A 13,626-nucleotide genomic window follows, 5' to 3' on the forward strand; every position below is an offset into this window, starting at 1 on the left:
GTGATAAATGCTGCATCTAGATTTTAAGAAATGTTTCCATAATTTAAGATAAGGAAATAGCAAACTCATTAAAAAGTTGAACAGTGAATTAGTAATACACACCTAAGCCATTCTGACCACCCACAGCAAATATCTTATCTTTTACAAATACCAAGCCATGATTCTTTCTGGCCTCAATCATTGGACACAGCTCAGTCCATCTGAAAAAAGAAAAGAAAGGTTTTCGTGTATTTGTTCAGAGGCAGTAAAAGGACTCATACTAATTTGTAAGAAAGACCAGTCACATATGTGTGTACACACACACACACACACACACACACACACACAGGCACCCCTCTGGAAGGCTAGAAAACAAACGCTTAACAGTGGTTTTGAGTTATTTATCTATAGATGGGTAAATACAGATTTTATTCCCTTCAACTCTGATAGGATATGAGATATAGAGGATATCTGGAAACTATTAACATGTCTTTGGAAGAAATCTATTTCCTGTAGTTCACAATAACTTGTAAAATGGTAACATAAGAGACTATAAAGCACAGATACTGTCACGTGATTTTAATTAATATTTATGTATGAATAAGTAAAACAAATTTTTCATGGGCCTCTAGCAGTCAGTAAATTAGGGAATGTGCAGAGTATTGGATAGTAGGGGTGCTGGTAAGTACAGTGACATGAAACTAATGGGAAAATGAACACAGATGAAATTCCAGTCAGACCTTTTGTTGATACTCAAGAACATTCAAAGAACTTCAATAAGAAAATTCACTTACTTTTTTAAAGGATTGTTCTTCCTTTACCAGAACAAGTTATTGGGTAAATGTATTCAACTTAAATGTTATGCCAAAGAGTGCACCCAAACTCTTGTGCTCAAATTTTATATTTAGGAAATATTGTCAGACTACAAAACATAGAAGTCTTCCACTTCAGCTACGGCTTTTTAGAAATTAAGAGTAACAATTTAATTATAAAACGTGATCAGTCATGTGCATTTATTTACTTATGCTTTCCACCTGCTTTTAAAGGCTTTAAGGAAGCATAATCAATAAGTCCTTTCCCAAACAAAAATGCAGTTATGATGGTTTTGTATTCATATTTTGCTCAACTGGTTACCAATGTTGGAAATAGAATTGAGAGCAAATGTATCTTGAAACTTGTCTTTTGCTAGTGTTGAGCCTAGAAACCCCTTGAGATCATCAAATTTATTACTCCTTTCCAAAATGTACCTTGGTACTTGCCAGAGCTCTAGTAATAGAAGTTCCATCATTCTGTCAAGTTTAATAACTTATAGCGTGTTGCTGTGTTCACAGCCACCACTACAGATACAGAGACTGAGAATGTAAATGTGGATACAAGTGTTGAAGGAGATAACAGCATCATATACAATGCATTACAATGTGGATAGCTATTTTTTTCTGAGAGATGCATCCCTTCTTTTGCATATATTCTCATACACACAACTGACATTTGTGTCTGTAAAGGTGGTGCTGGCACACAGGCTTGTGTTCTTAGCAGCTAATAACCAAAATACTCCAAACAACAACAAAATAAAAATTTGGCATAAGCATTAACTCTCCAATATGGTTATTTCTATCTCTTTTTTATTTTTATTTTATTATTTTTTGAGGGGGAATTTCCTTAACTGGGTAAAATTGACCTATTATATCTCAGCAAATGCATTTTCTTTTTTCTTTCTTTTTAAAAAATAGTTGTTCTATTGTAGTTGCCCCAATTTTCCCCCATTGCTCTCCCCTGCCCCATCCATCCCTGCTCCCACAGTCAATCTCTGCCCTGTTTTCCATGTCCCTGGGTCATTTATTTATACATGTTCCTTGACTAGACTCTTCCTCTAGCTCTTTTTTAAAACAATGTAATAAATGTAACTTTTCAAAACATAATTAAGTCATAATGATTAACTGAAATAGTAGCAACTTAAGTGTTGCCTTATATTTATTTACATATTATTAAAAATGGTTTGAGCCACCACTCTCCATTTTAGAGCACTCTGAAGGCAGGGGAGCAACACTGTTCCTGTTTTTCAGGATAAACACACACGCTCATCCGGGTGACAGGACCAGCAGACAGCCTGGAAGTGGGAGAGCCAGGACTAGGCCTCATTGCCTCCCTGTGCAGTAAGCTTTATAGAGTGAGCTGCTAAAACAAAGATACTTCATGAGTTTGATCAATCAGTCAGACTTGTCTCATTCATAGATATTTACCACCTATAAGAAGGAAGAGAAAGAGAGGGCCTCCCACAGGGTGTAAGGTGAAGCCATTTCTTAAGGCGTAAAGGAAGGGTCCAGGCTGTAAACATGCCCCTGACCTTGGCACATTTAAAAGTGTGTGTACATCCTTAATACAAGATCTAAACTCTTCTGTTGGGTTCCTTCTGCATTTGACATACTCTTCGACTGAGCTTACAGAATACAGTACTGTGAAATAAGAGTTTTAAATTGATACATACGTTTCTGTGGCAGGATCATAAACTTCACAGGAATTCAACACGCGGCCAGAAACATTGTTCCCTAAACTCCCACCACAAACGTAGATGAGGCCGTTGGCCTCCACCATCCCATGGCTGCAGCGCTGGGTCAGCATGCTGGGCTTTGTGTGCCAGCTCTCAGTCCTTGTGTCGTAGCACTCAAATAAATACAGAGCTGAGTTTCCTGTAAGAGAAGGGGTCCCCATCATGCCTGGTGCCGTGTGTGTGTGGGCTTGGAGCGAGCTGACTGTAGAGTTGAGTCAGTTGCTGGAAGAAAGAATTTAGTGTTATAGGGTCTTTTCTATACTCATTCGACAACAGCAGCAAAATATAGGAATAGCTGGTAGAGACCTTGGAAAATAGTCAAAGAAGAATATGCTGGAGAGACTTACTTATTGGTAATTAAATTTTAGAAAAAAATTAGTTTGATTTCAGAAGAAAATTAAACAAGAACCTTTATGCGTGTCCTCAAGCCCAGTTGTGCATGATAGAAATTATCCAACCTTGGTATGTTTATATAGAGGGGAAAAGTGTAACTGTTTACAGATGGTAAATCCATACCTTCAAATATGAAAACTACTACCTGGTGCTATTCTGAGGCTCATCAGATAATACTCTGTAACAGCTACCGCACCACTGACAAAACTGCTCTTCCTGACCGCTCTCAGCGGTTGTGTGGTTAAGCCCTGAAGTCACACTGGCCCATTGCTGAGTGTACACTCAGGGCATCGCTGTGCGTTTCTGGTGTACTCTGATTATGCCTTTTAATGGCAAAACATATATTTGTTCTGTTTTGTAACTTCTGCATATCATGGGAGCTCAATAAATTTTTAGAAATGATACCATTAAAGATAAAGTGCTTTTTTCCTTCCCAAGAAAAGAGAAGTCAGAACTTGACCAAATTATTTCTCATCTCCTACTTTTGCTAATGCTTAAAAACAGTAACAACACTGTCACCTTTATAATTCTCAACTGCAACCAAAGTTTACAAAAAGCAAAGATAAGGAAAAAACAAACAAACAAAAAAATGGAAAAAGCAATGGTCATGATTAACAATAACTTCCTTTTTAAAAAAACTTTAAACATTTTCAATTTGGTAGATTTGATTGGTTGACATTAGGGGGAAATATACAGTACAGAGCAGAAATAAAAATCTGCAGAAGTAAAAAACTGACTTAAGAGTAAATGAAGTTATTATCTATGATACTTTCTACAAAAAGCATATTTATAGAAGTTACTTTTTATTATTTTTAGCAAAATGATGTAGTAGGCACTTGGTGAAAAATGCTTTTAAACGGGAAAAAAATCACCCCTTAAATCACATTTTGATAATCGTATTTTTTCTTGTATTTATCTGGGAGGGGTGAAAACTTAAAACAGATAAATATGCAGACAAAAGTAACACATTCTTTGGGCTAATATAAAAATCATCAAAGAAAATAAGAAGGCTTGACATTTAAATTCCATACTTTAGGTTTACTTAGTCTTCCTAGTTTTCTTGATCAGCCCACCATTTGGCTAAAGAAATTACTTGAAAAGATGAAAGCATATAAAAGCTATTACGTATCTAGTCTTCAGCTAGAATATTCATTAGACAAATCATTCATTACTAGACTTATTGGGGTACTAGTTAACTTTCTAAGTTATATAAATGTCTAACTGTCATGCTATATATCTGAAACTAAAATAATAGTGAATGCTAATTGTAATTAAAAAAATAAAAATAAAGAAAAAAATTATTCATTTCAAAAAAGACCACTACTGGACTCTTTCTATCCATCAATGAGAAAGGTTTTTACCCCTGTACCTATACCATTCTGATCAATAAGCATAAAATATCACTATCAGTTATTACATTAAAAAGGTAAACAACAAAGCAAATAAAAAGTTCAATTTTAGTTTTTTTATGATGAAAAGAAAGGAAAGAGTACAAATTTTAAAAGCTTCAATGTAGTAAAGAAGTTTTAAAGGGTCTATAAGTCAAATGCCAAAATCTTTAAAGTAAATAATACTAGTATCAAAAACAACAAATCTAGAACTAAAATCCAGATGTTGTCAATGAATGCTTTGTTATGACAAAAATGGACAATTAATATAATCTAGGAAGTTGAAGTCCTTGTAAACTAATGATTTAGAAAGAAGTAAGGTAAGTCTTCAGGGAAACGGGCTAAAAAATGTAACATATGCATTTAACTAATGTCAAAAAGTATCTGGATAAATAACACCAACTGTTTATTTAAATACAATAGCCAAAGCCAAGATCCTCGGCCCCAAAAGAAAATACAAGTAAGTCCTTACCGACTTCAGAACCGCCAGATGTATAAATTTTGCCCTCTGCAGCACATGCAGCGAGGCTATCTCGAGGTGTCGGGGGTCCCAGTTTGGAATACCAGCTATCCTTCACGACATTATAGCAGTCCATTCGCTTAATGGGGAAAAGCTGAGAGCCACCTAAAATGTATACGACGTTGTCCCAAAACACACACGCCGCGTCTCTTCGTTTTTCAAAGGGGCAGCGGATGTCTGTCCAGCTATAATCCTGTAACAGAAAAGGACAGGAAGCTTTCAGTGTTGGAAAAATATAATTGAAAAGGATAAAGCAAAGAAATAGTTGAGAACATGTTAATTTACTAGAGTACATATAAAAATGTTTGGCTTGCCACTTAATCTAGTCTGTGTGATTTTTTTCAGAATGTTGGCAGAGGGCAAGAAGAAGACAGTGGCTGCTTTGGGTCTTCTCTGGCTCTAAAATAAACTTTAATACATTTGGATGTATCATCATCATCCAGTTTTCTATTCCTTCTGTTAATGAGGATAATACAAGAAAATTCTAAGGTAAAGTAGTTTTGTTATTCTAAACAAGCTTTTCCCCCCAAATATCCTCATACCTTCCCTTCCAGATATATAGGGTGTTATAAAAAATCAATGTGAAGTTTAAACTGCCATTATCCTACTAATGCCTAAAGCTAGAAGATATTTTGTGGACTTCCATGGGATACTAATTTTCTGTAAAAATTCAGTTGAGCCAGTGTATTCATCTGGATGCTTAAAGCTGTGATATTTATTATGAAATAGTTTTTAGAAAAGATTTTATGTATTTATTTTTTTAGAGAGAGGAGAAGGGAGGGAGAGAAACATTGATATGTGAGAGATACATTGATTGATTGCCTCTTGCATGCCCCCAACTAGGGACCTGGCTCGCAATCCAGGCATGTGCCCTGACCAGGAATCGAACCTACGACTTTTTGGTTCACAGGCTGGCGCTCAATCCACTGAACCACACCAGCCATTTTTGAAGTACTTGAGATCCCCATTATGTATGGTGGATTTGTTCCAAGACCCCCAATGGATGCCTGAAACCACAGATAGTTCTGAACCCTATACATACTGTGTTTTTTCCTATACACACATACCTATGATAAAGTTAAATTTATAAATTAGGCACCATAAGAGATTAACAATAACTAACAAAAAAAAATAGAATTATAATAATATACTGTAAAAGTTATGTGAATGTGGAGTCTCTCAAAATACCTTATTGTAATGTACTCAGCCTTTTTGCGATGAGGGGAGATTATACAATATCGGCATGATAAGATGAAGTGCGGTGAGTGATGTAGGCATTGTGATATACCGTTAAGCTACTACTGACCTTCTGAAAATATGTCAAAAGGAGAGTTATCGAGCCATAACTTAGCAATGGTCTATTTCTGGAATTTTCCATTTAATATTTTCAGACCATGGCTGACCATGAGTAACTGAAACTGCAGAAGGTAAAGCTGTAGGGAGAAGAGCTCCAGGGAGAGTAACCATGGACTTTCTGAGCAGACAAAGGAGAGAACATTTTCACTGATCAGGAGGATGCAAGGCTTTCAGTACAAACAGAAAAAGCTCAGTCCATTAAAAAGGAATAAACTCAGGAGACTGTGGCTTTAAAATGTGATTATTTTGCCTCTTCTTAAATTTATCCTCTTCCGCTTTGCCTCCTCACACAACTATAGAAAAAATCACAACTAGACCACAAAATAAATATCACACAGCATCATCAGAAAATAGAGCTGTATCAAAGTCTGACCACCAAGAAAAAAGAAGCCACATTTATCGAGATGGGTAGGAGGGGTGGGGACATGGTGTGACGTAGAGGCGGTGGAACAGAAGGTCCCGTGTTCATGTGTGGTGGATAAACATTGGGAGGTATACCTTGGGAGTGAGGGACCCCAGCCCCAGGCCAGACGCACAGCCCAGGGGTCCAGTGCTGGGAAGATAAATCCCTCTAACTTCTGGCTGTAAAAACCAGTGGAGGTTGGGGTGGTGGTAGAAACTGCTGGATTTTCAAGGAACCGTTCTTAAAGGGCCTGCATGGACTCATGCAGACCCACCCTCTCTGGAATTCAGCAGCAGGACAACGGCTGGAAGGGTACCAGTGGCACATGGGGAGAAAGTGAGGTGACTGGAGACAGCTTCCTCTCGGGTAAACTTCCAGAAGCCAGGGAGCAGCATTGTCCTCTCTCCAAGCACTCCTCCCTCTCCCCCCCCGAGCCACAAAGTGGTGAAACAGGTTGCACTGCCCTGGTGATTAGCTAAGGCTCTGCCCCAAACAATTTATAGGTACCTTTTATACAACAGGCTACGCTACTAAGACAGGGAGTCAAAGCAGCTCTACCTAATACATGAAGCAAACACAGGAAGGCTGCCAAATTGAGAAGACAAAGAAATATGGCCCAAATGAAAGAACAGAAAAAAACTCCAGAAAAATGGACTAAATGAAATGGAGATAATCAACCTATCAGATGCAGAGTTCAAAACACTGGTTATCAGGATGCTCAAATAATTCACTGAGTATGGCAACAGTATAAAAAAGACCCAGGCAGAAATGAAGTTTACATTAAGTGAAATAAAGAAAAATCCACAAGGAACCAACAGTGGAAGGAAAGATGCCAAGATTCAAATCAATGATTTTGAACATAAGGAAGAAAAAATCATTCAATCAGAAGAGCAAGAAGAAAAAATGAGGATACTCTAAGGAGCCTCTGGGACATCTCCAAATATACCAACATCTGAATCAGAGGGATGCCAGAAGGAGAAGAGGAAGAGCAAGAAACTGAAAACTTATTTGAAAAAATAATGAAAGAAAGCTTTCCTAATTTGGTGAAGGAAATAGACATACAAGTCCAGGAAGCACAGAGTCCCTAAAAGTTGGATCCAAAGAGGATCACACCAAGACATATCATAATTAAAATGCCAAACAGAGAATCTTAAAAGCAGCAAGAGAAAAGCAGAGAGTTACCTACAAAGGATTTCCCATAAGACTATCAGATTATTTCTCAAAAGAAAGTTTGCAGGCAAGAAGGGGCTGACAAGAAGTATTCAATGTGATGAAAAGCAAGGACATAAAACCAGGATTACTCTATCCAGCAAAGCTATCATTTAGAATGGAAGGGGAGATAAACTGCTCCCCCGACAAGGTAAAGCTGAAGGAGTTCATCATCACCAAGCCATTATTACATGAAATGTGAAAGGGACTTATTTAAGAAAAAGAAGATCAAAACTACGAACACTAAAATGGCAACAAATGCACAACTATCAAAAACTGAATCTAAAAAACTAAGCAAACAACCAGAAGAGAAACAGAATCATAGATATGGGGATCATTTGAAAGGTTATTAGCTGGGAAAGGAAGGGAGAATGGGGGAAAAGGTTCAGGGATTAAGAAGCATAAATTGGTATGTTTAAAACAGACAGGGGAATATTAAAAACAGTATAAAAAATGGAGAAGCCAAAGAACTTATATGCACAACACATGGACATTAACTAAGGGGGAATAGTTGGAGAGACGTGGGGAACCAGGCAGAGGGGGCAAAGGAGGAAAAATTGGGACAACTGTAATAGCATAGTCAATAAAATATTTAAAGAGAAAGAAAGTAAAACTGTGAATAAGGGGTACTACTGTAGTCTGTTCTGAATAGTCTGGAAATTCACTTTTTTTCCTTCCCAACAATTAGAAATGGGTACCTATCAGTACTTCACAATAAGGACTGTTCACAGTACCACTCTGCTTCTTCACTATGTTTGATGACATTCAAGGACACCTGAGCCGTTCTTGCATGTAAATATCTGGGGGAATGCACTTAAAGTTACAGAATCTTAGATACTCCTCTCTTTGAGCAAGGAAGCTATTGTGTTCCTACTGCTTTCTGAAAATGGTTGAAGATAATTAGGGTCAAACAGAAATCCAAACAACTGCCAATCTCACTGAATAAAGCAGTGTGTATGATTATTAAACGTTCAGTCCCCTTTGGGAAAATAATCAACTGACATCTATCATGCTAGAATCCTGTGTTCTAGGCATTCATTGGATTAGGTCAAAGTATCATAGGAAATGAGTTTTATTAAGGTCTCTGAGCAAAAAGAAGAGCTCCTGATGTAGAATACCTTGACTCCTAGTGATGATAAACATTCTGTTTTTTTAGGTGACCAGAAAAACAAAGCCTTAATCCATTTTTTATTCTCAAATTAGGATCTATGGCTTACTGTGTGGAATGTTTATTGGTAGGCACACAAAACTATAGTATAAACACCTTCCAAAACTTCAATGGGCTTTGAAAACTTCGAGGAAAATATTTAAAAAACTTTTTCTTAGAGAAACCCCATACCACAAAATGAAAAAAAAAAATAAAAGAGAAAACAATGACTATATTCTATAGGGAGCAATCCCTCAAAAGTAAACTAATGATTCTCTTACATATTCTGAAGCTCTACTCATAATTCCTATCTCACCAAGCTCATTAGCAGAGAAGTACAATTTCATTAATAAGATACATCGTTAGCTCAGCAAATCTCAAGTCTTGCTTCTTGCACATCCAACGTATTGCTATTTATTATCAGAAAGCAACATGGCAACATTTCCAGTTTCTAGAGACGTCCTCAAGAACATTATTTCCACGCTCTTCCTTATTTACTTTCAGGATGAGAAAATCTGTCAACCTCTAAAACCTGCTACTCTTCAAATTAAAAATCACTGCCCATGTAAAAGCTGGGATTAAAACAAACAAACAAAATACTTTTTCCTTGTAGTTACATAAGCTTAAACATTTAGATGCTAGGACATGAGGTTCCAAAGAATGAATTCCAAAGAATTTGGTAACAGAATAGTTTTAACTTTCTAATCTTACTTAGGAATTTAGTAGGGAATTAATGAGCGCTCATAGGTATTTGTCATACAAGACTTCGTATTTAAGAATGAAAACAAATTGCTCTTTTGGAACTGTAAGCCCATGGGGGAAATGATTAACCTTTGTGTGTGTGGTATGTGTGTGACACAGGAATGGGCATATGCTTCTGTTTACTTGCAATTTGGCCTATGATGTCTCTAGAAATCCTCAAGTTTTAAAATCTCTTCCAACTCCCCAAATACTGTCATTAGTCATTGTACATGTTAGACACTAAGCTTGATAAATACCAACTATATATGATATTCTAATAGTTCATTTTCTAGGCAGAAAGTAAAATGATCTTCACAAGAATTTCTACCTAGAATGCAAGTGGACTTTATTTTAGCTAAAATTTAAAGTTTTACATCTGGGATCATTAAATCCATCTGTCAAGTGTTAAGTACACCTGTGTTTGAATATATCTCTGGCTTTGGTTGTATGTATGAATGGGGGGAGGGGAACTCATGATCATGTGTGTGTGTATGGGTAGGCTTCCCTGAGAAGTCTATCTAATTCCTCCCATCTACCCAATACCCCCCATGTGAAATAGACTACTGAGAAGGTGATTTGGTGTTTGCCCTTTAGTAACTTGTTACACTGCCTAGGAAGTAAAGTGCATAGCTGAGGGGAGAAAAATAGATGGGAAGTAAGGATTGTTAGCTCAGTGAGTACAAGTGCTGGGTCTTATCCTGGTAATGAGACCACTCCCAACCTGGGGCCTGCAGGTGAAGGGTTGGTTACTCACAGCTCCTTGTACTCCTAGGCTGCAGGGCAAGCTAGAAGGACACGAACTTTCTTGTTAACAACAAGATGGACAAATAGCACTAGAGGCACAGTGTATGTGTGTGGGCAGGGCATTGCTATCCTAAAAATAGACTTTAATTTAGTTACGTTTAATTGAGTTTACCTAGTCCACCCAAGGGGTCTATATTTAGCTGCTGGGAATATATGAAAATAGGAAAAGCGGAAAGCCTGGAAAAGACACAAATGGGACGACACACATACACACACAGAACTCTTGTGTATAAAGTCCTGTCTTCCCCGGTCCTGGCCAGCTTTTCTGGCCTCTGCTGTCCACATAGTAGATGCTTTTCCAGTTCAAGACTCCTTTTCTTTTTCTTGGTTTTTCCAATTTCCCCGCTCTGCATCCCCCACACTGGCGACGGAGCACTCCACTCCACCTTGTCCCAGGTGACTTCTGAGCTGCACTGCAATGCTGCAGGAGGAGGGAGGCGCTGCCACGTTCTCTCTAAACAGCAGGCTACTGTTTTTCTTGAGGGCAAGGACTATATATAATCTGTATTCTGAAAACACATGAATCCTAAAAAAGCAGAAACACTACAAGATGTGGGTTTTAATAATCAAGACAATCAAAATCTAAAATAAAAGAAAACCTTTTTATTTTTAAGACTGAAGAATTTTATTTTGAATCATTTTGGCTAAGCAAAATGAGGGAAGACAGGGTGTTAGAAAAAAGGAAAGAAAAATTAACAAAATGGTAAACAACCTTAAGATTCCCTGCAGAAGAAACCTTGATGAGCCAATGTGAGTTTAAGATGACCAAATTATAGGCACTTTTTCTTAAGGCATTATCTGACTTGTCTTAAGTTTCTAAGGGCTGTTAAAAATAAAATCACAGAACTACAGTGCCAATCTATGTCAAAAGTAGGTTTATGTCAGATGCCAGAACATTCCTAGAAGAAAATTCATAAATACACAAGTACTTTTGGCTTCATGTATTTAACAAGGTCACAAAAACTATAGCTCTAAGGAACAGAAAATTGGACAATGAGCTAGGCTCTGTATGAAGGAGCTGTGGGTCTCACAGAAGTCAGTTAGCCTCTCTGGATGTTAGTTTCCTTTTCTATAAAACCAGACAACGAGATGATCTCTGGGCCCCTCCCTTTTAGTCCCAAAATTCAATGATCTTGGGGTCCAAATGATTTAGAACGTGTCAATAACAAAGAGCTGCTATTAATTTATTCATTATTCAGTACTTCCCTTTCCAGGAACTATGTTTAAATATCTTAAACCATTATCTTATTTCCTCAATAACTCTGTAAGGTAATATCCTCATTTTATAGATAAGAAAATGAAATCTTAGAGATGTTAAATACCTTCCAAGGTCACAGACTTAGAGAGTCCTGAATCCAAGATTTAAGTCTAAATCTATCAGCCGCCTATGCTATAGGACCGTCTGTTCAGAGGAGGCTTGTTTAACAGAGAAAGTGAGAAAAGGCATTGTGATACCTTTAATAACCAATATCTCCAACAGGAAATTGTGCTCTTTGAAGGTAACTTCATTTCTCTTGATTTAGGGCCAATCCATATTTAAATACAGTCCTATAAAACCAACTGACAGATCTGCCTGTGAAATGTTACATAAAAATTATACTAGTTCATTCACCCTAACAAACTTGAATACAGGCCATTCTTGCAGATATCGCAGGCTTCGTTTCAGACCATCGCATAAAGCAACTCATAATCTTTTTGCTGGTGGGGGGTGTAGTCTGCAATTTATTAAAAAATGCACCATCTGTGAAGCACGACAAAGCAAAGTGCAATAAAACAAGGTGTGCCTGTATCCACACTGGGCCAGATACTAATCCCAGTGATGAATCTACTTCAGAGTTCTGAGTAAGAAAATGTACTCAGGGTAAACCTTCTGGGCATGATGGTTCCATATAATATGGTATCCTATGGTTTTCTGCCTTTATAATTTACAGGTTCTGGCCCTCGCCCTGTGGTCTTACTCGTTGCCTGTTTTGATAGGAAGCAGGCAGAATCCCCTTTTCTCTAGGGCAGTCTCTTATTTCTCTACCATATGGAAGTGGTGATCCAAGACCCTTACACAATTCTCGTCCCTCAGGGCTCATTATTTCATTGATAAGAACAGTCCAAATAAAAACTGGGCAATTAAGTCAACTTTTATTTAGGCATCAATATCATAAGACATTCCAATGCTACTGTTTGAGAACACCAACACTAAGGGAGTAGCGCACTGGACACAGATAAATAACTCTTAGTAATCACTAAACACTTGAAAACTATGAAAAGCAGGTACAGGTGGGAAAAGGAAGGCTCAGCTTTATAAAAGGACCATAACAAGAATAATACCATTTCAATTCAATACAGTAACCCAAGATTCCCTTTTCTGTCAACTCTGAGAAAAAAAATATTAAGATTTTCTTCCTTATCATTTTTCAGTCAGCAATTAATACAAATATTTGCCTCCTCTCATCAGTGATATCCAAAGAAATCTAAAGGCAATAGTTTATAGGGATATTGGCTTAATTCTGGATAAATCAATTAAGTAATAATGCTTCAACTGTCCCCTTTGAAGATCAGTTCACTAAAACGATCATTTTTGGCTGGTATAGAACACAGAAAAAGGGGTCCCATTTAATGATAGTTAAAACCATTTTAACATTTGTGAAAATATTAGTTCAAGAGTTTTAAAATAAAACAATTACTACATAGTAATTTTTATATTCACTTTGGGAGATTAAATGTAAATATTCATTTATAATGAAATTAGCCTTCCTAATTGTTTTACTAGTAGACAACATAAATCAATTCACATTAAAATATTATATACAAATAATAGTAAGTGTTGCAAATTTTTCAAGATAAAGTTTTATTGCAAAAAGAAGGGATGGCTTGGTACTTCCAACAGAAACATTTAATAAATAATGTAATAAGATTCTAATGGTGTTAGTTTCAGGGAATAAGAGAACTGGCAGAATGAGGGTGTTTTTATTGGTAGTTATTTTCTCAATTATTTGAATTTTTCCACTGGAAGTCTAAAAATTTGTGGTTGAGTATACACAATAGCAATAAGTATGGGCCATTTATAAGAGCAAGGCAAGACATCAAATGAGAATTATTCTGAAGTTACAGTCTCACTTCCAGGCTGGTGTAGAATATATATCT

General features: G+C 36.9%; 1 protein-coding gene across 4 annotated transcripts in view; it reads right to left on the reverse strand.

Annotated features, from left to right (window-relative positions):
* Nucleotides 1–13,626, reverse strand: part of KLHL7 (kelch like family member 7) — a 52,521-nt gene that overhangs the window by 1,246 nt on the left and 37,649 nt on the right. For all 4 annotated transcript variants that reach the window (XM_090287114.1, XM_090287115.1, XM_090287117.1 and 1 more), the window contains exons 8-10: nt 4,781–5,021; nt 2,465–2,666; nt 103–200 (exon numbers count right to left, since the gene is read on the reverse strand). In XM_090287114.1, the coding sequence (XP_090143240.1) occupies nt 103–200; nt 2,465–2,666; nt 4,781–5,021 (541 nt within the window). The remainder of the gene's footprint in view (nt 1–102; nt 201–2,464; nt 2,667–4,780; nt 5,022–13,626) is intronic.

The sequence above is a fragment of the Furipterus horrens genome, unplaced genomic scaffold (assembly GCF_987537825.1).
Source record: "Furipterus horrens unplaced genomic scaffold, mFurHor1.1.pri manual_scaffold_9, whole genome shotgun sequence".
NCBI lineage: Eukaryota > Metazoa > Chordata > Mammalia > Chiroptera > Furipteridae > Furipterus > Furipterus horrens.